This window comes from Belonocnema kinseyi, chromosome 10, assembly GCF_010883055.1.
Source record: "Belonocnema kinseyi isolate 2016_QV_RU_SX_M_011 chromosome 10, B_treatae_v1, whole genome shotgun sequence".
Lineage (NCBI taxonomy): Eukaryota > Metazoa > Arthropoda > Insecta > Hymenoptera > Cynipidae > Belonocnema > Belonocnema kinseyi.
In genome coordinates, this window is record NC_046666.1 from 107,995,189 (window position 1) to 108,020,311 (window position 25,123).

Genomic DNA, 25,123 nt, shown 5'->3' on the forward strand with positions numbered 1-25,123 from the left:
TTTTCTTTCATTTTATTTATACAATGCTCATAAATTCCAATAATAATTCAATTAATAAAATATTCAAGATTGTCCAAGATGTCGAGAATATACGAACTAAAAAGTGCCGATGCTGTTACTGTAGTATTGTAGGAACAGAGAGAGAAGTTGCAACCGACCTGTGTGTGACAAACATAGGGCTGTCTTATGTAACCTTTGCACCGAAGTAGATTTAGCTTACTTAATGCAATATTCAGTTAAATTTAATGTTTTTAAATTTCATTTCATTTCGAGAATTAGTTTGAAAATAAAAATAGTTTTGTAGAAAAGGCTTCTTTTTTAATTCCGACGAATTTTTCCTATCCTTCAAACTTACTACCCGCTTTTTCATTAAAAAGAATTTTTTCTTATTTTTTTATCTTCATTTAAATGAAACCATTTGATTATTCATCCGAAAACAAAGAGGTTGACTTATTATACATTCAAATTATTTATAATAATAAGCATTCTACCGGCACTTCTGATACTTCTCATTTTTTTAAATTTTCTAATTTCGAATGTTCTAATAAATATATTTTTTGGAAGAAACCTTATCATACCATACACCACCTTAAAGTGCAATTTGTCCCCTTCAAAATGGCGTTTGAAAATTTTAAATTAGTTAATTAGAAAATAAATGACATGGTTTTTTCCAAAAAATGGCAAAAACACGATTTTTCGCGATTTTTATTTGTTTAAACATGTTTTTCAACATTTTTAATTCATTTAAACGGGATGCTATATATTTAGGAATATCAGTAGCAATTCTAGCGATTAGAGAAAATTAAAATTGGATAAAACCTTAAATTTAAATATTTTATCACGAGAATTATTTATAACAATTGTTATTGTTAACTTTTCTAATATTTTGTGACTACAAGTCATTCATCCAATAGCTTAAAACATTTCCCGTGCATAAACAAAAAAATTTGTTTGCGAAAGGGCCAAGATTTTGAATTTGTTTACCTAATTTGTTCATAAAGATTTAAATTGATATATTTTATTAAATATTATTAAATATTTATTATTTTAAGAAATACCTGAAGTCGTTCTGGCGATTGAAGGAAATTATAATTTGAAAAAATCTGAAATTTTAATATTTTGCCATAAGAATCGTTTTTGACAATGGTTATTATAAACTTTTAAATTATTCTTGTAATTATATATCATTCCTACATTAATATGAAGCACTTTTAGTGAACATAAATTTTTTTACTGATAATAAGACTATTTGCTAATTTGTTAATAAAATTTGTTTATAACAAATAAATGGACTAATGAGCAAATTATTTGTATTCTATGAGTCCATCAACATTTATTTAAGACCATATAAAGTTTGCCTAATCAGCTATTTAAGCGTAAAAATTGTTATGAACAAAATTTTAATTTTTCCATACTTTGAGTGAAAAAATTATTAATAAACAAGTAGAAGAGACAAAAGTTCAGAGCGTAAAGCTCTTCAGAATTTATTAGACTTTAATTTTTTTTAAATTAAAAATCGGACCAAAATTGAAGGCTCCGGACATTTTTGAACGAAGAAAGTGCATTTCCTCCTACTGATGCCTGGCACTGATGGTGCCGTTGCTCCTGCCAAATCGCAATCACGGAAGTCGGTCCCCTTTATCATTCCTTCGTGCTTATTATATCATCTGAAAAGTCACGTTATTTTTCTGGCCGATTCTTCTATTTCATGCAGTTGTGTGCATGTTCTTCTCTCAATTCTTATCTTTTATTTTTTATTCATTATAGATGACGGAGGACACGGGATGAATCAAGATGGTGAGTTGCCTTTATTTTACTATTTTTTTACGTTATTAATCCCTTAAAAAACAGCTCTACAGGCATTTCAATATTATCATTAACAATCAGTGGTTCACCGATATTATAATGATGTTAAAAAGCTTTGAAACAATTTAACGCTGGAGCTACTTTGGGCTCTGAGCTAACATCGAATTGGGCTCTGTTACCATTTTTTAGGTCCTCGAAGGAAAAACGAGTTTGCTGACAAGCCTTTCTTAACTAAGAGATTCTGGGTTTATCCAGTTATATTGTTACCGATGAAAAAAAAACGAAAATTCTAATTCTGAGACAAAACCTGAGCATCGTTTTACAGGAGGCTGTTCTGGATCGATATATAATATTCATAATTAGAATATGCAATTTTGAATAAAAAAATCTGTACTCGTTTAGGAATGAGATGTCAATTCCAGACACTTAATTCCGAAATTTCTAATCGCATTTATGTCTAAGCTAAGAACAAACAAAATCTAACTTTCATCAGTAAATTTTTGTTGACATATTCGAGAAAGTGACAGGGTTTCTAGGTCTACAATGAAATTTTTTAAACTAAAGATGCTGATAGTGAAAAATGATTTTTTTCAAACCATTGAAAAAATAAAGTTTCTTCCGCAGCAACCTCGACGTGCACAACGGGAAGTACCAGTTACGTTTTGATTCTGACCTCTCTGACACACTACTATACTGCCGTCCAAACTAAAAAGATACATAAGTGAAATTTTTATGAAAAATAAGTTTTTGGTATCGTTAGATTCGTAAGAGAAAGCTGCATCTAACTGTTTTAATAAAATATATTAATTATTAATATTTATTGAAAAAACGATTGTTTATAAATGAGAAAAGTCTAAAAAGTTGAAAAATACAACGGAAAAAAATACACAAAGCACTTTGCGTGTCTTAAAAGTTGTACACGGAAGGAAATACGTCATCAGCATACACATTAAAAAGAACCTAAAGAACTTTGTGTCTTTTTTGCTTTGTAAAAGTGACCGAGTGCGACTCGAATTTACAAACGAAAAGAATCGCTTGCCCTTACGTGTCTTCAGCCCTGTAAATTGGCTCGCATTCTGATCGGAAATCCACGGGAAATAAGTCCCAGCTAAATTCGGCTATACACTAGGCGATCGTTCGGGTAAGTTCGAAACAGCGCCTAAATACACAGTGTCCCTTACGTATGTTTTGATGTTGTATTTTGAGGCTGCGCTCGAGCTCTTCGACAGAGGCCTCGTCCACAAGTGACTTTGTGTTCTTTTTGCCTTGTATTTTTTACTTTCCGCGACTAGTAAAACATCGCAAGTCCATCTTCTAAAAGAAATTGTTTAAAAAATTAATTTTTTATTGCAAAATATAAAAAAGCACATTATTTTTACCCAAATAACGTATCTTAATTATATACAATTGTATTCGATATTGAAGTTCTTTATAGACAAGAACTTTTTCTCGATTTTCTCAGTTCGTGTCAGATTGAACTTAGATATTTTTTTAGTTTGTACGGCAGTATAGCTTTTGTCGATCAAGTGTCCCAAACTGTCAGCCAGCCAATGACTCGTGGCTGACTGTCACTAGCCTATACTTAGCGGCTAAACGGACGGTCTGGCCTAGGGCTAGCCAGACAAACTGTTACACTTTTTGCCAAGCCCAGGCCAGACCGTTCTGTTAGCACTAAGTCTGTGGACCAGGCAGTATGTTCTGGGCCAGGCCAGCGCCAGAAAATTTTCCCACACGGGTGGATATCAAACAACGAAATATTAAACTCATCTTTTTTTTAAGGATGCCACAGTTTGTAATTACAGAAAAGTATGTGTTTGAAAATACAATCTAAATAAGTTTTTCTGGTGTAATAGGAAAGAGGACTTACAATGCCAGTTGATGCAATAGTTAACGTTCTTTTTAAAAGCGTCGCAAAGTCCATTACTTAAAAAACTTCTAAGACTTTCCGAAGACATTTATAGCTAGCTGTAAGATTAGAATTTATTCCAAAGATGAATAAGTTGGAAATAATATGAAGGAGAAGAAAGACTATACGAAGCTGAAAGGATCAGACTTTATTAGTAGGGCGATAATGACATGTTTAAATGATAAACGATTGTAAGGTGTTGGACGGGGAGTGTGTGTGTGGAGACGGGAGGCTTGGAAACTTCACGGCACGCTCAGTATTCAACAGGTATTTACATTTGCAAATTGTTTACGTCAGCTTATGATGAAATCTGTCATGTTCTCGTTTCTTACTAACTGACTTCGTGTGAGGAGATCCCTTTGAGCGTCCCTTCTTCCTATTCACCCTACCACCTGAACACACGCTACATGGAGGCACACAATCTCCTGACCTGGTGACTTCAAGCGGTATATTGTATCGTTATGGCTTTTTCATATATAAACAACTTTGTTATTGACAAAATTTGAAATCACTTGTGTATTGGTATTTAAAACTTTAAGTACCTACTTGAATCTTTACAGAATTTAAGAGGGTCTTACCTGTACGATGTTAGATATATTGATATGATCGGCGAAGATTTGTTCGTTTTTAATAGCTGCCAGACATTTATGCGACTTTGCGTGACTCACAACTTTAAAATGTGTCTTTATCTTAAAAATGAATTCATAACTAATACGAGTACATGCGCTCCGAAATGTAATTTAAGTTGGTGGCTAAAAGCACCGTACTCAGTAGGCCTGATGGCTTCGAGTGTCTGAGTTTCTTATGTTTATTGCTAGTTAATTATAATTAATATGTTGTATGTGGATCGGTTATACGTTCTACATCCTCTACACTGGCTATACCTAAGTATAATCTAATTATGTTATAATACAAGCAAAAAGTTTTGCTTACGTAACTTTGTCATAATATGACTTTATACAGTAGATTTATTATGGTTATAAAAAGGAATCTAAGGTTCTATCCGCAATTTTGAATATTTTTATCTGATTTCTTGCTTGCGTCTTCTAAATATTACTCTCTCGGTTTGGACGAAGCCGGTTTTCAAATCAAATGTTTATATTTGATTGAATAATCAAATTGGAGAGAAAAATGGAGAAAAATTGCAGTGACGCTCATTGTAGCCGTGTGTGGATTTTCGCAGCACCCTCGTAAAACTCACGAGGCAGACTTCCTGGAGCGCATTGAATTTCTCGTAAATAATGACACTTTCATTATTATGACATGTAGACCAATTACAAAAACTAAAAACAGCAATATATGGCTTGATTCAACGGTAATGAGCAGAATTAGTTTATTGACATAATTTGAAGAAATTGAAAAAAAAGATTCATAAAAATCGGTTGATATTTGCAGTAATAATGAAAACATTGAACTATATACAAAAGCGTACCTTTTGCCGAAAACTTGACATCTACTCCCTTATCTAAAAATGAGTATTCAATAAAAAAGTAATGATTAGAAGTCCTATTAACTTCGAATAATAAGCCTTACTAATTAATTATCAGTTTTATAGGTAACCTTGTGAGGAAATCTAGCTAAAGCAGTGAGTAAACGACTTCGATCGATAAAAATGATCATTTTATTTTTTTGCACTTGAATTTCAAATGATGAACATTGAGACAAGATGAAGATATTCATATTTAATTCAAACAAAAAATAAGATTAAAGATGTGATTTGTAAATATTTTATCTATATATAAACGGGTAAATATCACTTCGTGAGTTTCCAAGTTTAAATCCAGGTTTTGGGAAAAAATATAAATTTTCAAAGAAACACCGAATTCTGGTAATGTCGCCGCCTACTTTTATTGCAGGTAGGCCTTCATCCTTTATATAATTTTCACACAGTCTTTTCAATCCATGACAATTTATACTTGAAAAACCGTTGTCCATATTTTTCTCATTTTCTAAGCGGTTTATTTACACTTGTAACAATTTTTTATTTTTATTAAGAATGTTAGTTTTCACGAAGAAGCCAAAAAATACGCCTCTCGCAAATTATTCATAACAAATCTGCATGAGTTTTCACTCTTTTTATAAGAACAACTTCTGTCCAGTCATATTTTTCATAGCTTGCGTCGTTTCTCCAAAAATTGGACTGTTTTTATTTATAAAGTTTTTTACGATTCAAACAAAAACTGCGCATTCTATCGAAATATAATCAAGGAACTATTTGTAGCTCTTTTTTTGATGAACACCTTTTGTCTTTTACATCTTTGTATAGTGCACAATTGTACCTTATTCATTGTCCTTTTCGTGTCTTGGGGAGTTTTACCGCAAAGTAGAATTTCCAATTTTTCATTTTTGTTTTGTACGACCAACATTGTATTGTCGATGTTTCGAAAGAAATCAAAACGTTGTTGCGATAATCGTGTACGGCTTTCAAACAGCAACGTTCTTTTTATCGAAAAAAAGTCATAAGAATAAATCGAACGAGTTTGCTAGTCAGAAATTGTATTGTGTTATTTTTAATGCTGTTTTTTTTAGGAATTAATCAAAAACTACCAGTCAGATAAAACAGTGATTGATAAAAAATTTGCACATCTTCTTGGGGTGCATAATTTTTGTTGATTTTCTTTTTTGTATCTTTCACAATTTGACCACATAATTGCATTTTTTATTTTTTTACATTCTCATCACTTATAATTGAGAAAGTATTAGAATTGTCGGAAACTTGACATCACACTTTTTCAACGGATCTCCACGTTTCGAGACCCCCTGAATCCGAAAATCAGGTTTTTACGATGGCGTCTGTCTGTCTGTCCGTCCGTAAACACGATATATCTCGAAAAAATGAACGAATCAAATTCATCTTTGGGAAACTTTTTTTAGGTCCTAAAAGAAAGGACGAGTTCGTGAACCAGCTATTTTAAATAAAAATTCAAAAAGTGAGCGCATTTTGAATATTTTTTAAGACCACTTTTTTCTGAATTTGAAAATTCTATGTACGGAGATTTATAGTATTAAAAAGAACAAACAATTTATCCTAATGACTTTTTCGATAAAAAGAAAATTCTCAGAGTTATAGGGTTTTCAAAATTTTTTTAATCAACCGAAAATGAAAATTTAAAGCCGAAAAACGCACGATATGAAAAAAAGTCAAGAGAAGAAAATTATTTTTTTTCGAAAGCCCTACAAGATTATCATAACCAATTTTTGGATTTTCTTCAAAAATCGAAATTTCAAATTTTGATTGCACAAAAAATAATGGAAAATAAAAAATTCCATTTTGTGGACAAACTATGTAGGATATGAAAAAAGATGAGTTAACAAAAATGGTTATCCCAAAAAAGACCTACAACTTCGTTAAGAATCACTTCTTGATAGGACGCGTACTTTTTGTTTTATTCGTGAAAAATAACGTTGAAAAAAAAATAAAATAAAAAAGAATGTGTGGAAAAACGACGAAAGTTACGAGAAAAAATATCCAACAAAATCTGTTTACAAATGTCTGTCGGAAAACGAGCGTGCAGCGCGAGTGTCACGATGAGAATGTGTACCTCAAAGCCTACAGAGCTTTGAGAAACTTAATCTTTGACTATACTTAATTAAGTAGACAATTCAGGATATGAAGACGCATCTGAATACTGCCATCTAAAAGAGATCTTTTTGATAAAGTTTTTTTCTAAGCATTCCAAATGCAAAGAATAAATATCCGAGCGCGAAGCGCGAGGTGTAATTATGTTTGAGTGCGAAGCGCGAGATTTAACCATCGCGCGTCCTAGGCGCGCTCAAACTTGCGAGCCGCGCGTGTAACGCGCGATGAGAATGGGCCCGCGAAGCGGGCAGATTTTTATCATTATTTGTGTGATTAAAACTTGAAATTGAAAGTAGTAAAAAGAAAATTAATCAACTAAAATTGTGCATCCCAAGAAGATGTACAAATTTCTTATTACTCACTGTTTTATCGGACTGCAACTTTTTGATTCATTGGTAAAAAAACAACATTACAAATAACACAAGTGTGAATAAAGCACTCAGAAAATGTGAATAATATGGACAGCGGGTTTTCATGTATAAATTGCCATGCACTGAAAAGATTACGTGAAATTTATATAAAAATTAACATCCTACTGCAATAAAAGTAGTTGGAGTTATTATCAGTATTCGATGCTTCTTTTCAATTTATATATTTTCCCAAAACCTGGATTCGAACTTGGTAACTCGCGAAGTGATATTTATCGGACATAAAGGTGTGAAAATCTGTAATTCAAGTATCCTGTTACAGATGTCTAAGAAACATAAATTGTAATCATTTTGCCCCTTTATATATGTAGATAAAGTATTTACCACACATCTTTAAACTTTTTTGTTTGAATTAATTATGAACATCTTCATCTTATCTCAATGTTCATTATTTGAAATTCAAGTGCACAAAACAAAAATGATAATTTTTATCGAGCAAAGTCGTTTACTAACTGCTTTAGTAAGATTTTCACATCACAGAAAAAACTAAGAATAAAATGTGTTACAGGACATTTTTTAGAGCGATAAAGTTTTGTTTAGCCAACTTCGCGTCTTTCAAAAAACACATCTTTGTCAAGGAAAGACAAAAGAAGGTTTAACCTATATTTGTGTGAAGTTTATCGTATGAAGGTAATTATGTTTGCAGAGAATCTTTCGTCGGAAGTCGATGTAATGTTTATCTTTTGTTTTTTCTGTGATAAGATTAACTAGAAAACTGATAACTAATTTAGTAAGGCTTATTATTTAAAGTTAATAATACCTCTTAATAAGTGCTTTTTTAATTAAAGACTCATTATTCAGACTGATGGAGTAGATATCAAGTTTTCGGCAGAGGGTACACTTTTGTATATAGTTAAAGGTTTCCATTATTACTGCAAGTATTAACTGATTTTCATGAATCTTTTTTTCAATTTCTTTAAATTATGTCAGTGAACTAATTCCACTAATTACAATTGAATTAAGCCATACCTTCCTGCTTTCAGTTACTGTAACTGGTCTGCATCTCATAACAATGAAAGGGCCATTATTTACTAGCAGTTCTATGCATTCCAGAGAGTCTGCCTCGTGAGTTTTACTATAAAATCGCAGCGCTGTCGATGGACAGTGCTGCGAGAATCTACACACGGCTACATTGAGCGTCACTGCAATTTTTCTATATTGTTCTTTCTAATTTGATTAGTAAACAAAATATAAACATTTTATCTAAGAACCGGCTTCATCCAAGCCGAGGGAGTAATATTTAAAAGACAAATGCAAGAAATCAGACGAAATTATTCAAAATTGCGGACAGAATCTTAAATTCCTTTTTATAAATCTATAATAAATCCCCGTAAGTGAGGTACTCAAACATAATCATATCCTAAATAACCGGGAGAAATGTATGTATATTAGCTTATCTATAGTATTTATATTTTGAAACTGACCTAATTTCCTGCAGTTCTGGTAGGTTCAGGTTAATATACAATGCGAAATAGTGAAGAATTGGAGAAAGCTAAAGCAATATATTGTATATTGATTACTATTTTTTCAACAAACGTTATATCTCAGTGTACTTATCTTTATTTGAGTTATATCAAACTGCAATGAAGGTTCTTTTTTTAATTCGGCGCGTAAATTAGATTTGCGTACTTGCAAAATATCAAATTTTATCGACATTATAATGACATGTATTGCCCATATGCGTATACTTGGTGATTGTACGTAGGTGCATGTTGAGCGACTTGTAGTAAAAGGTACATACCACGCCCGCGCACGCGGGAACGGAACCAACGGAGTCTCGCAAGCGAATGATTTGTATTGCTAAATAATCAGTGCCATGTGTCTGGAATACTAGTTTAATTAAAACCAGTACTAGTTATTATTCATGTAACTATGTGCGTTCGCTTACCTGGGAATCTGTACGATAGATATACACCCAGAAAAATAATGTTTTGCCTTCAATAAAATCGTTTTGTTGGCCGCATTTGGCTGCTTTCAGTTAACAGTTTGGTTAAATCAACGAAATTTTTTTTCAGTTGACCAAATTTGTTTGATTCAATTAAGCAAAGTTTTTGGTTGAATCATTTTGTTTAATTTAGAAAATACTTTATTGATTTAACAAAATTTTTGGTTGGATCTACCAAATATTCCAAGAGAGTATTTTACTAGAATTAAGAAAAAGATCTTTCTGATTCAACTAAAATATTTTGTTGAAAGCATCTTAAAAGTGATGGACGTTTGTGAACGTGGTACGAGTGCGCCCTCCAATTCGACATGGTAGTGTCGAATCTCTATCGTAGCTTCGCAATACCTTTATTCACAGAAAAAACTGAATTTAAATTTTGTTGCATGTAAAATTTCCAGCTGATAAAGTTTACATGCTATTTGGCGAAAGTTTATCCTACGATGGAATAAAAGCTGTCGTCTCCTACGGCATCCTTAGCAGCAATGGGAAAACGGCAAAGTATGAGTGAATTCGAGCTATAAATCGGGACACCAGATTTAAAACAACTAAGAAGAAAGAAAAGTTAGAATTTGTTGCAGCTAAAACTTTCAAACAGTTAAAAATTAAATACATTTAAAATTAAGCAAATTTCGATAACACATGTACAATCAGCAACAGAAAAGACGAAAAAATAATTTATTCTTACTGATATATCTTCTTCGAAATCAATTAGATTATTGTTGAGGTATTAGAACATATTTAATATCATTTAGCAAAACGCGCAAAAAGCAACTGACAGATAGGAATCCCCAGTTCTCTCCAATTTAATGAATTTAAACGACGTCAGATAGCGCTGGGATCGCAATTCTTGCTACATCGCGAATAAAAATGCAGCGATTATAAGGCGAAAGATTATCCAGGCACGGTTAAAAGTTGGAAATTACCGGCAAGGTTAATTTTTGTTGCGGTGAATCTTTCGCCCGAAATCGATGCAAACTTTATCTTTCGTTTTTTCTGTGTTATTTCTAGGATTTCCTCCTTTCTTTTTCAGATAGACGCTTGCAAAAAGAAAAATGTCTTGCAGGCCGGTAGGAATCATGCTTTCTAATTCAGCGAGCAGTCGCTCCTCTTGCATATTCAACTGTTTGCAGAATACTATGATTTTATATTCATTATCCATTCTTCTATCAGTTTTTAACACAAATTATGTGTTTTATCTCAATTTACACACTTTTGTTTTATTTTATATTATTCATTTTGGTAGTTCATAAATATGTAGCTTTTGTTTCTTCTACATGCAAATTAAAAGTTCAGAATTGATTTAAAGCATACAATTTTTTCTTTAAATTATTTTTAAACCGTCTTTAGAGTTTAAAAGTCATGTATGTATGAAGTCTGCAACATGATGAATGTTCTATTTCTCATTTTTATATGAGGCCAATATTTAGGAGAGATGTAATGAACTTAATGCTTAGTAGAAGTGCAAAACTCCATTTATTTTATTACAGTTTTACTGAACGTTCTTTAGAACATATATTTTTGTAACAAAAAAACGCTGTAATTGAAAAACTGATGGTGGCAATTTGAAATAACGTTTTATTTCGAGTATGCACCACTTTCTCACAACCTATAGCAGTAATGCGACGCAATCGATTTCCGTCATTACTTACTAGACGGGTATGGTTCAGGGCGTGGCTCTGGATTGCAACGGTATCATCACTGGTGTGCACTTATCATCGAAACTAAGTAAGTTATTTGGGGTCGTGAAAAGGAATGTTTCTCCAAGTATAATTCTGGAAATATTTCAATGCAGTAAAATGGTTATTTAAACATTTGATGATCATACTTTATGCATTTATGAATTTAATGATTTCCTAAATAATCTATCACCATTGTCATAAATTGTAGTAACATGTAGTTACACAGATAGACTCTTTGTGTTAATTTTTATAACAATTGGAATCAAGTTAAAAAAACAGGAACAACGTCGCTTGGACCTAGTTAAAAAGCGATTTCAGCTTTGGTTTCGAATACCAAATTGTAAAATTGTCAGTTCCTCTTTACTGAATTTTTCCGCATCCTCGCCTGAAAAAACGCAAACTTCACCTGATTCAAACACTGGGGTTTGCAAGACGTTCCCTGGTGGTGGTACTTATCGTTAGACCGGGGTATTATACAATACACAATTGCACACATGCCCATACAGTAGCGTCGAACTTTTATTGTCGAGCATGGCTACTTTTCCTATGGACCAACTGTATTCCAATATACTCTCTAGCTTGTTATAACCATAGCTGCATTTACTCACCTATGAATACTGATCAGTGGTCACACGTCTTCAAGCTATATAACATGATGAGCTTGTGAGCAAGTATTAACTAACTATCCTCGATAAACAATATGTTGTTTTGATGCTTAAACTAATAATCATACGATTCTGATACAATATTTAATTTATTTGTATGTATTACTAATTTAACTCGTGCACATTTCTTTAGTTAAAGGTTTATATTCTTTGGTCGAACCTTGAGTTTAGCTTACAACATTGTTGGAATCAAATATTCGACATTGGGTACAGAAAGTGATTAATTAACAGAGCACTCGTTACATCTCATTTACTGAATATATAATATTCTACAGTGTTTATCTATAGCAATGGTATTCATATTGCTGGGAATATTCAGTTGCAACAAAAGAGTTTAATCAATGGTTACAGAATGAAGCAGCGCACCTGGCGCCGTCATCACTTCATAAAAGAAAAATCAATGAAAAAAAATATACATAATACTCTAGGTCATTACAAAAATCGCAATAGAAATCCAATTTTTAAGGTTTCTTTAGATACTTTTGAATGTTGGTAGTTGAGGATCGGAATCCACGATGAATATTTTGAGACCTATCGGACGGCTATCCAGACTATGTTCTAATCAGCTCCAGACACCTTCCGAACGTCTCACTGTCGATAGGGCTTCAATTCTTGGCAGAACTCTGGGCACCGAGTAATCTTCTAGCAATATTCATCCTAATCCTGATTTCTTCAAAATAGAGTCACTAAAAATTAGATTTCCGTAATAAATAAAATTTAAATTGTAAAATTATTTGATGAAACAAATCAATCCTTTCTTCGATCGTTGATATTATTTATTGATTTCAAATCGTAGATTTTAAATTATTTCTGTCTTACGGTCCAATCGTAAATCGAAAAAATAAATATAAGTCAAAAAAACATGTTCTTCGAAACTCAGATATTTATTGAATCGATTGAATCGATTGGAGTCTCGAAAAAATTTTTTGAGACTTCTAAAAATGACTAAATTTTAATTAATTTTTTTAAAAACAATTGACTGAAATGTTACTTTTTTTGACTGAAAATTGATCTGTTTGGCTATTTTAAACTATCATCAACTCAGGTAACAATGTATTTAAATCTACGTAATTACCCATCATATTTGTTCAGACTAAAATTACTAATCTTTAATATAATTATTTAGGTTAAGAACATTTGAAAAAGGTACGCATGTGTACCGAACCGTCAGGAAGTTTCAAAAGGAGTTTTTTCTATTCAATAAATATCTGAGTTTCGAAGAACATATTTTTTTGACTCATATTTATTTTTTCGATTTACGATTGGACCGTAAGACATAAATAATTTAAAATCTACGATTTGAAATCAATAAAATGTAAATTGTTGAAATATGTTTAGAGGATTATTCAGGAGATTAAATTTTAAATAAAAAAATTTTTTTAATCGAAAAAGATACTAAAAATCATAGAAGTGTATTTTAAAAGATTCTAATATACCTACTATAATAAACTTAATTATTAATCTCTCATAAAACTTTTTAAATTTTTACCCATTAAAAAAATACCATTACGATAATTTTTTATTACTGATGATATCTACTAAATATCAAAATTATAACTCATTGATCTCTCCAAATAAAATACATAGTATTGAAAATGATCAAGCTTTTTGAGTTCAGTTTTAATCGAAAAATGTTATCAAGAAGATTTCAAAATAAATTTGACATCTAGTGAAAATATCACACAAAATGTTTCATATCCTACATACAATTTTCCAAAGGACGCGCTCCGTCAATTTCGATAGAACTGAAATTGAGTGAAACCTTTCATTTCAAGCGATGAAAATCCATCCATTTGTACTAATCCATCAGTTTGATTCGATGCGTATTGCTACAATTACTCAATGGGAATATATATATATATAAAATATTGATTAGAAATTTCCAGTTCAAAATATTAAGGATTTCAAATTGAAAAAACTCGCATTAAATACCCTGTTTTTTGGTGTGCATTTTTGTGCGTAAGGGAGGGAGGGGGGGGGGGGGGGGGGGGGGGGGGGGGGTAAATTCAGTACCTTCTGTAAACCTATCATTTGTAGAGGTAATAATGAATAAGCTTCCGTTGACAAATACTACGATTGCATGTCTGCCATGACGAGGCCACCACAAGATCCTGCTCCACTTTTCTGCTTGAGCTGATTATGAACTGGTTCTTGACCATCCAAGCGTTCGATAACGGATAGAAAGATGTTAGAAATTTTCTGCTACTATATACTGTGTTCAGTTTATAAGTTGTAACGTGGACGTCATCATAATGGATTCCTCTCATTACGATATTTCACTACGAATATCACTTTTTATTCTATAACTGGCATTCAGCTTTTGAATTAAAAGTATTGTACGACTGTAGTTCAAAGACACGTTTCTCCATAAATCTGCTATAATCTTATACATACATTTTCTATTAGAAACTTCCCTTGAAATCCACCTACAGTAATATTTACACCAGAATCAGGACATCGATCGTTTGTTCCTGACATTGTCGACTAGGGAGATATGGTCGGATTGCAGTTGAATTACAGTAAATTAGCGAGAGTAAAGAGCCCGGCAGTGAGCAGGTACCTACATCGAAGAATAGTCGGATGGACTGACCGACGGATGGTCGGATGAACCGACGAACAAACGAATGGCCAGAAGTAAACATAAATTAAGATGGGAGACTGATTATGAGGCGAGAGCAAGCTATCATTACCCAAGCCATCATCGACCGACCAACCCCACAGCCGTAGCTGCTATACACCAGTGCTAGACCACTCTACGAATGCAATGCTTGTAATCATTCTGCCTCGTGCCTCGCTAATACTGGGGTGGGAACTGCAAATTATTAATCTATGTTCCTGCATTGCATAGTTCAGCGAATATGAAACAAGTATTGTCAGAGAACAAACTATCACACAGTAAGGCCAATGTCGCATATCTTGAAAATATGATGAATAGCCGCTTGTAGTCTCCTGCAGGGGAAAGGTGCCTATGGAGACCCTCCGAAAAATTTTTATATAGACTTATTATAATCATCATGTACGTAGGTAGATACATGCTCAGTAGCATTCTAGTTAGTTACAAAGTGCTTTCACACAGATAATTTTCTAAGCTTTCAAACTTTATAAAAGAAATAAAAAAATTTTATTTTAGCTGTAATCCCGTTTTAAGATCGTGAAATAGGCGGTCATGTCGTAGGAAGGACTCAATAAGACGGTCTGGCAAAAGACTCGTACGTATCTATACGCTGTTCAGTGAGAGAATGATCGACAGCGCGCAGTTTTTTCAGAAAAAGGTGGAGTAAACCCCGTAAAGGTTGTGTTTAAAAAATATTAAACAGGCATTAGAAGTTTTTTCTACGGCTATAAATCTAAGAATGATGACGTTTGGGAAAAAGAGAGATCAGACACTTAAAACTCAGGCCCTACGCAACAAGGTTTCCGAAGATTTAAAATCTCTAAGCCACGCCTTTATGCCAGTTTGCGCGAACTGGACGAAAATTCGTCGTTCCTGTCGATCATTCTCGCGCTGAACAAAGTATAAGAAACAGAGCGATCCAATGATGAACACCAAATCCTTGCAAGTCTCTCGGCATGTTCAGGTGCAAATAGACCGTCGCCCCACGGTCGGGCCCCCGCAAGTTCAGTCCAAATTTGTGCGCCACTGGTCGGGCCAACCAGTTAAATGACAACGGTCAACCGCCTTTGGCTTCTCCACGTCAGCTCGATATTTGGTTCCATATATGGGCCATCTATTAAGACGATCTCAGTCCGAAATTCGAAAAGTATAAAGTTTTAAAAAAAAATTATTATATAATTTTCATTTCGCCGTGGATTCGAACCCTACCTAAACTACCGAAACTACTATCGGCGAGAAAACTATAGGCATCTACTTTTGAAGCTTAACAACTCAGTCAAAAAAAATGCTACCGCAACAAAACAACAGTCATATAAAAGCTGAACGTGTTCTACGTAAATAAGCTTAAAGACGTGTATGTAAAAAAATGTTTGTGCTTATCAGACTGAAAAATGTGAAAATGAATGATCAAAATTAAAGCAACGAACGACATGAATTCCATCTTGAATTATTATAAAGATAGTTAAAAATTGGCAACAAAACAATAGATTATAAAAGTTTGCAGAAAAAATACCTGAGTAGCATACTTGATGCGCATTTTTCCCGTACTGTCTAAATAGACATGGCGCCTTGATATCCTAGGGCAGGTTCTAGCATTGCCTACAAATTGACTATCAACCTCATATAAGTCTATAAAGTATTGCCATTTTACATAATGTTCATCAGCTTCATCTTTTGGGATTTCCGATGAATTTCTATCTACCAATTCTTGTACATGAGGCTGACTTTTTTTTCGAATTTTCATGCTTACGTACTTTTGATCTTGATGTTTCCTTAGTATCACGCTGCGGAACTGGTTCCAAATCATCTTTTAAGCGTATTCGAATTTGTTGGTCGTTATATATTTTATTTCTTGCGCACTTTATTAAATGACGTGTATATCATAAAACATAAAGACTTTCCTTGTATCGTCCATCGTATGAGTGAAATAATTCTTTGTATCCTTCATATCACTTTTAATGCCAAGTATTTTCCACATCTTACGATTAGTACTTGCTTCATCACCAATGTCGCCATGAATAAAACATCCAGCATCTCCGACATTACATATAGCTTTTACAACCAGTTTTGACAAATCTTCTCCACTGACAGTACTTGCTGAAGCGAACACTGCCAGTGTTTGAGTTGAGTTGTCTGTAAGAGACTGATACATGAAAACTAAAGCATGTCTGGCTAGTTCCGACATATCAGTATCCTTGCGACCATCTTCGCCAAAATCAGTTAATCCAGTGTAAGTCAAATTTTTAGTTGAAATTGAAACGGATTTTCTTACATTTATTTTATCCAGCAGAAGAGCACCATGGCGATGCATAGGATGTTTTGCATCAAACGATTTTTTTGATAACTGAAAAGAACCTTCATCGAAACCACATGTATCACCCATCAAAGAAATGTAATCTTCAACAGTTTTAGTGCAGGGTAGAGATAGCACATTATTTTCACGCAAGTAATCGTAAAAAGTTGGAGATCTGATATATATTATCATATACAGCATAATGTAATCTTCCGAGTAACGGCGACTCCTTGCATCCGTTACTTTGGAAGCATTGACTATTTCTGAGATAAGAAATCTCTGTTGATCTGGAATGTTGAGTGTTAATACTTGTCAGCTAAGTGTGACTCAGTAACGCCAGCTTCTTTTTCTTGTTGCTGTTTTATACTTTCTTTTAATAATGTAAGCCTCTGTTTTAATTTTCAATTCTTTTCTTTCTGTCGCTTTGACTTTTTTTGCAATGCTTTAAATTTTATTTGATCCACATTATTTGAAATATTTGATGTATATAGTTTCTTTTTCAGCCTTTGATCTTCTTACTTGCTGCGCTAAATTTTTATTAGCTTTCTACACTTCGTACAGCGTTCTGAGAGAAACTAAAGAACACTTCTTATGACGGAAATTATTGAAAATATTCTGTTTCAAATTAGAACTTTGTGCTATATAATTAAAGTTTGCAGCTGTCAATCCTTTACAAACTCGCACATCATGAAATTTATTCAAAATATTTGGCAAAGATTCAATATCTTCCTGGGAAGTTGGTAGCTTGAAATTTTCAACACCTGCGACTATTGAGAATACTTCATATTGTATTTCTTTTGAAGATGCGATACAAATGCTTTTTTCTAAAAAAATGCGGTTCTACCCCATCATCCGTGACTGTAATAGGGTATGTGAAAAGCAAAGCATCTTCGTTTCCTGACTTCGGTAATTTTAGGTTGTGAATTTTCTCTTAAATATTTTCATCTAAACAGGAAATAAGTATCGTTACTACAGAGGCTTATTGATGTGGCCGTATTTATAACTGCCGTCAACTATCGTATTCCAGTTTTTAAATTTTTTAATTGTTTTTTTACCTAAACATTCCGCACTGTTATTTATAGAATTGATCTTGACAATGTTTTTTACCAGTTTCACGAAATCTGAAGTGCACAGAATCATCAATTGTAAGAGTAGAAAATCGAGGTATCTCTGAATATTTTTGGCTATCATTTTTATCCTTCTTTTCATTCAGTAGTGATTTTTCTTCCCCATAACAAGACTGGTCCATTGTGAATGTAGATTTATTGCATGCTAAATCAATCAATTTAATTTTATTCCATTTTTTAATTATTAATTAATTTTATTTTATTATTTAATTATCATTTAATTATTCTTTTACAAACTCCATGGATAGACCTGCTTCGCGTTTTTTAGATTTTGTAATAAAACTCCATACAGTTTTAAAAAAACAAAAAAGATTTAATTTTGAAGATCGTCATCAATTTTCAACTAAAGGAGGTAGAAACATGTAAATTATTTATATATCTGTGATATATTTAAAGTCCCAGCGATTCTTATATCAACGTAAAATAACCCTTATTACGAATGGAATTCATAAAAACTGTTGCATTAACATCAGAATTTTATATTTACTGTCACTGTTATCGCTGCTTGTTAAAGGTGATACAGATGTTGTGGTTGTAGAAAATGAATTCAAATCAATGGTCTCACACAAAACTTCGTGTCTTATTTCTGAATAAGACTCTATTGTGTTAGTCTGGTTTCTATCAGCTTGATGTATGCACTCACTTCCTAGAATAAAAATTTAAATGTAGTAAAATTAAAAAAAAAAAACAACAACAGTGGTGTTACTAGCGAATTGAGTAGATACATACTTTTAATTTAAAATAAAAAATTAGTCATAATAATATAATCTATGTAATATAATTATTATAAAAACTAACTTTTTATTATCGATATAAAATTAAACTAACTAAAAAATATTTAAAATACCTTCTGCAATATTTACATCAACTTAAATAGTTTTTGCACCAATTTTGAACACATTTCTTTCGCTAGCTGAGTGTATTGGATTAACACAGGATGGCAATGGATCAGCATTGTTGGTGACATTGTTACATTCATTATAATTTAACTCAGATAAATCTATTGTACGCGTTGCAGCATATGAATCTGATTCATAGAACAATTGTGAAAATCATTTATTATATTAACGTATTTTCAATTATTTTTTTAATATTTAGGGAAACAAACCTGTGTGGAGCTCATTAAACAAGTATAAAGTTCCATTGCAAAATTTTCTGTTTCACTTTTTAGAAAAAGATGAGAGTAAAATTAATGCAGTTAGAAGAGACAGAAGAAGTCACCGAATCACGAGAGCTTGTCTGAAAAAATGCATGGACGTAAAAGAAGCTAAAGAAGTATGCCAGTGCAGAAAAGTATGGCGGCAAATAGTTAATAAAAAGAGTGTCAGTAGAGTGAATGACGCCTGAAACGAAAGACCATGGATACGAGTGGACCCACGTGGGGAACCTTACATGACGACTTTGTGAGGATCTTCACTTCGGGTGATCGCTAGAGAGATCTATCAGCAACCTGGGTCGTTATCTAAATAAATAATACGAGAATTATGAATCAATCGGAAAATTTTATATCCCTTCCTCACATTACTCCTTTCGCCACCCAGTGAGTCACGCCTATCCCGAAAGAGATGGCTTTAATGGTGTAATATTAAGAAAAAACTTATACTTTTATTTCCACTTATTCAATGGGCTAAACACAGACTTGCCCTCTTAATTAAATTTGATTGGAATGTAATTATTATATTCCGCAGGCTTCAAACTCATGTACTATATAAAACAATGAATTAGAAATTTGACTTATATTTTCGAGACTTACGTTCATTTAATATATTCTACGAATAATGTACATTTAAATTTGTTTTGTCGAACAAAGGTCTTTTAGGTTTTAATGGTCTTTTTGAATGTTTCGAGTCATAATTATCAAATAATGTAGGAATAGTTTCTGTTTTCAAACGAGGATATTTTAACGGAATCTGAAACAATCAACATAGAAACATTTTTTTAAATAAAGCGTTGCATATTACACTTATAATGTTGGTTTTTAAACTAAAATTATGAAGGATTATTTCCCAAAATTACGTGTCAATTATCACGGTTATCTAAAATATGAATATGAAATTATCCTAGAGGTAACTTGAAAAATAATACTTACTTGTAATATTACATTCCCACTTTTGTCATAAACAATCTTTTCTCTGATGATTGCATCGCCAGGAACATGTTTGTCACACACTTCTTTCGTTTGGTGGGACTGACGATATAACTGCAATCTCCACCATATGACGATTTGCAGATTAGAGGTATCAGAATAAGAACTCTTAATTCAAGAACATAACGCTAATTTTTAGCTAGGTGTTAATAGTACGAGTGATTATTAAAATTTTTTTTTTAATTTATCTGCTATATCATCAGAGATTGTACCTTACCGACAGTAGATCAACCCTCCAAACCATGAAGGCAGAAAATCTACACAATATCGACCAAGTTAAGAATCTTCAATAACAGAAAATGCTTAACGTCTTAATAAGACTAGATGGAAAATAATATTTTTTTTAAATTAAAATTATTTCTTGAAAAAAAGATCCTACTCCATCTTCACTCCATTGGGAATCGAACCACAAAACTTCTGATTTCCGGTCAGGTGCTTTTCCAATTAAGCTATTCGAGGGATCAGAATAAGAACTCTTAATTCAAGAACATAACGCTAATTTTTAGCTAGGTGTTAATAGTACGAGTGATTATTAAAATTTTTTTTTAATTTATCTGCTATATCATCAAAGATTGTACCTTACCGACAGTAGATCAACCCTCCAAACCATGAAGGCAGAAAATCTACACAATATCGACCAAGTTAAGAATCTTCAATAACAGAAAATGCTGATTATGTTTATTATGAAAATGATTATGTTTATTAAATTTATTTATAATTTTAACAATAATTTCACGAAGAAATTTCTTCATCATTATATTGTTTTTATCCAAATTGCTTGCAATATAAATTGAAAAACGTAAAGTTAGGGAAAATCGGAGAAAACATTCTTTGAACAAATAATTTGTTTGTAATAATTCTTTTCATATGTGAATTGGAGCATCTTTAACTAAGGTTATTCTATGAAATTTAGGCAATTTAAAAAATTTCCCTGTTATTGACGAACAGTGGGAACGTTAACTTGAAAAAAATGCCATTTTGTTAGTCATATTTATTTATAACAAAATTGAAAGCCTAATTTTAAATATAAAAAAGTTAACTATGATTAAAATCTTAAATTGTATAGGTTATTCACTTAAAAAATATTATTAGATAGGAGATTTAAAATAATTAAATTTTGAATGCCTAGTTCTCGCATGATTTTTATGAAGCAAATTGTTTTATTTTCTTCATAGATTAATTTTAAATGAGGTTCACAAAATTGGCAAGCTATACTTTGAAAATATTGAGTGGTCAATTTTTTTTCGGAATTTTTAAAGTTTGCAGCATTAAAAATTTACTTTATTATAATATATGAAAATAGTTACATTTTAAATATCTATAAACATTCAATTAATAATTTTGAATGTTTCATTTTGGCATTTTTAATTATAATATCGTGTCACCAATTTAGAAAGTTTTTTTTATCATTTTTGTAATTTTGAAATTAAGGTTTATAATTTAAAATATATTCAATTAATAAATATTTACCCTGAAACTTTCCCATTTAGGTTAAGAATTTGTAAAGGCTCATTTTAAATATTTATCAATTTCTAAGAGTAAGACAACAATTCGAGCTCACAATAATACAAGCAGATCAACCACGGCTGAAAGCAGGTATATCGAAATGAAGTACGTAGGTTATGTTCAATCAAAGTTACGGGCAAATGTCACGAGGACGGACGAGCCTACTCTTGATCTTAGTCGAGCTAACTGTGATTTCATGGTCGGTTTGAAATAATGAAGCAGAGTATATCGGACGGCTGGCCCATATTTGGGCCAAGGTTTGACCGATCAGCAGGTGCATCATGATGACTTGTACAAGCGAAAGTTATGACGACGGTCCGGCCATCTGTTGCCCAGAGTCGGCCTGACTGTCCTTTCATGGTCTTTTTGAATCAATGAAACATAGTTTATCCCAGCGATTCCCAAACTACTTCCGACGTTCACCGGCCGGACCGTGTTCGGGGGAAGCCAGCCCGGGCTGGGCAGCACCCGTGGGGGGATGGTAGGCCGGCCTCAGCCACTGAGCAGCCCTCCCCCCTCCCTGCTCGCTATGATGAGCCTTTCATTGCAATGAGATTTAAGGCTGTTTCAATAACTAAAATCATAAAGACATGGCTCAATTCAACTCCAATTATCTGAATCATTTTCCTGATATAATTTTAATAAAATTAAAAAAAGTTGATGAAAATCGGTTAATATTTCCAGTAATTAAGCAAATCTTAAAGTACAGTCCAAAGTATAAGAACCGTCAACTAGCATTGAAGATATTAACCGATTTTCATCAACTTCCTTTTCATTTGCTTAAAGTTAAATTAGGAAATTAATTCACGTAATTAAAATTGAATTTATTCAAACATTTTAAGTTTGCTTAACCGGTCGGATTCTCTCTCGCGAAGCGTGCAATCGCCCGCATGACCGGCAGTCAAGCATCCCCTTTGGGTTCCAGTATTGGGGAAAAACTTGTAGTGTGGCGGCCCTACCCCTTCCTAAAAATTTCAAAAAAAAAAAGTTTGAGAAACGCTGGTTAATCCGACGGTACGAGCGTGGCAGCTTGAAAACGTCTTATTCGACCCAACTCTGATTACCGTAAATTGGTTAATACCGTAAATCGGCAGGGCCGACTTCGGGCCGATGGTCAAGCTCTGGCATCCGGCCGAATTTCGCACCTGGGTGTTGCTGGCACGCGTACATGTTGTTCAGGTTAAAAACAAGTAAAGGCTTGGCACCTTCAAGTGTACCGATGTGTACCGACTTTTTTACATAAATGTATCTATCACTTCATTTGAACACATAAGAATGACAACTGGATTTAATTTTTTTTTATTTTTTCAGAATTATATGCAGTTTTAAAACTCACAAGATGAAAACTTAATAAAGGCCGTATTTTTTAAGTTTTTTATCCACATGCCTTTCTCATGTATTTGATTATTTATAAATTTCAATCAGCAGAGGTGCCAGATTTTTAATTTTTTAAATTCTGAAGTTACAAATAATATACTTCGCTAGTAAATATTCTTTTCGAAATCTCGTTTTATAATTATAAAGTGAATCAAAATTTCAGTATTTTTTTAACCAGTATCTCAAATCAGGTTCGACTTTTCAATAAAACTTGTTCAAACGAATACAAAAGCGCGGCACGTAAGGAGAACGCCCTAGTTCCCCTGACGTCTGATTCACTCAATGCAGATATTGTAAATTGCGTGCAGTTTTTCAGGTGTCTGCCTCCAAAATGTTTCTGGCGTTCACATATATGTTGTAGAAAATTTAAAAAAAAGTTAATGCGCGTTTTTTTATTTAGCATCATTTTCATGTTTCTGGAGTTAAAACCACACTGTTAAAAATGTGTGCAATTTTGATATACATTTAATATACACTTGTATATTGAATCTAAGAACTCGGTCTATGATCCTTAATATAAAAATTGATCTCTGAGAAGTTATCTGTAGAAGATAACTTATTCGCGAGCTGATTGGCCCTCGAGTACACTGATGCGTAATTGTATATTAGCCGCGAAATTTGAATGATTTTTGTTTTATCTATAACCTTATTCTTTTAAGTTTTTGACTGTAAAGTTTTGAAATATATTTTACAAGATATTATTTACTAATATGAAAGAATGAAATTTTGAGCAACATTGTTGAAAGCTTATTTGCTTTTCACTAAACAAAATATTATTCATCATATGCGTTATGAATTAAATACGCCATTCAAGATGGTCGCTTTTTGGTGCGATAGACTCTATCCTATATGTATATGTATGTATGTATATATATATATATATGTACATCATGATGCGCCATGTTTGAGATGGAGAAAGATCGATTGCACACGATATCGAAAACAAATTTTTTTTACAAAAATGCAATTTTCAAACAAAAAATATGACTGTTCAACAGAAAATTAACTTTCCACGAAACTGATGCATGTTTACCCAAAATATGAAATTTCAAACTAAACAATAATTTTTTTACAAAAAAACGCGAATTTTAACTACAAAATATTAATCTTAAAAAATGGAAGAGTTATATTTTCTGTTAAAAAATGAATTCTTAACAAACAAACAAAAAAGTATTTTCCACTAAACAATTAAATTTTGAACCAGACAGAAGCCTTCAATCAAAAAAATTTCACAATGTAGTTCAACTTTGACCCAAGTTGTTGAATTTTCAATTAAAAAGGATTAATTTATAACAAGATAATTAAACTTTTGACCAACGAGATAACTTTTCAACTTAAAACGATCAAACTATGAATTTTTTAACAAGAAATAATTTTCCAAAAAGACGTATTTTTAACCGAAAAGCATTACTTTTAAACAAAACTGTGGAATTCTCCAGCAAATAGTTGCATTTTTAACAAAAAATATCAAATTTATCTTAAAGCAAAAGAGTTTTTAATGACATAGAAAGTTGAGTTTTCATCCAAAAAAGATTCCAGTTAACTCAGTAACACCAAATATTGAATTTTTGAAACAAAAAAATAAGTTTCTACGAAAAAAATTCAATTCTCAATGTAAAAAGACGAATTTTTAAAATAAAAAGTAGGCGTTTTAAACAAAATAGTTAAATTTAAAAAATAGTTAAAAATTTAATTTCTGCTAAAGTAGGTAAGCTTTAAAATAAAAAAGACAAACTTTCAAAAATGGAGTTGAATTTTCAACCGAAAAAATGCGATTTTCTACTAATTAAAATAAATTCTAAAATTCTCATAAATTTTCCGAGAATTTATTTCTCGGTTATATTCTCGGTAATATTCTCATTCTAGTTACCGTTCTCAAAGCAACATAACTGGCTCAGAACCATAACTTTCAGGCCACACGAAATTGTATGTTTGGTATGCTTAAAATTTTGGCGGGAAATTTGAAATTTTGATTATAAGATTTATCTATCGCATATCTTTCATCTCTCATATTCATAAAATGAATAAATTTCTTATTTTATCTCATACAT

General features: G+C 32.2%; 1 protein-coding gene across 2 annotated transcripts in view; it reads left to right on the top strand.

The window, feature by feature from the left end:
- Positions 1 to 25,123, top strand: part of LOC117182208 (paired box protein Pax-5-like) — a 380,233-nt gene that overhangs the window by 90,996 nt on the left and 264,114 nt on the right. For both annotated transcript variants that reach the window (XM_033375273.1, XM_033375272.1), the window contains one exon: positions 1,768 to 1,797. In XM_033375273.1, the coding sequence (XP_033231164.1) occupies positions 1,768 to 1,797 (30 nt within the window). The remainder of the gene's footprint in view (positions 1 to 1,767; positions 1,798 to 25,123) is intronic.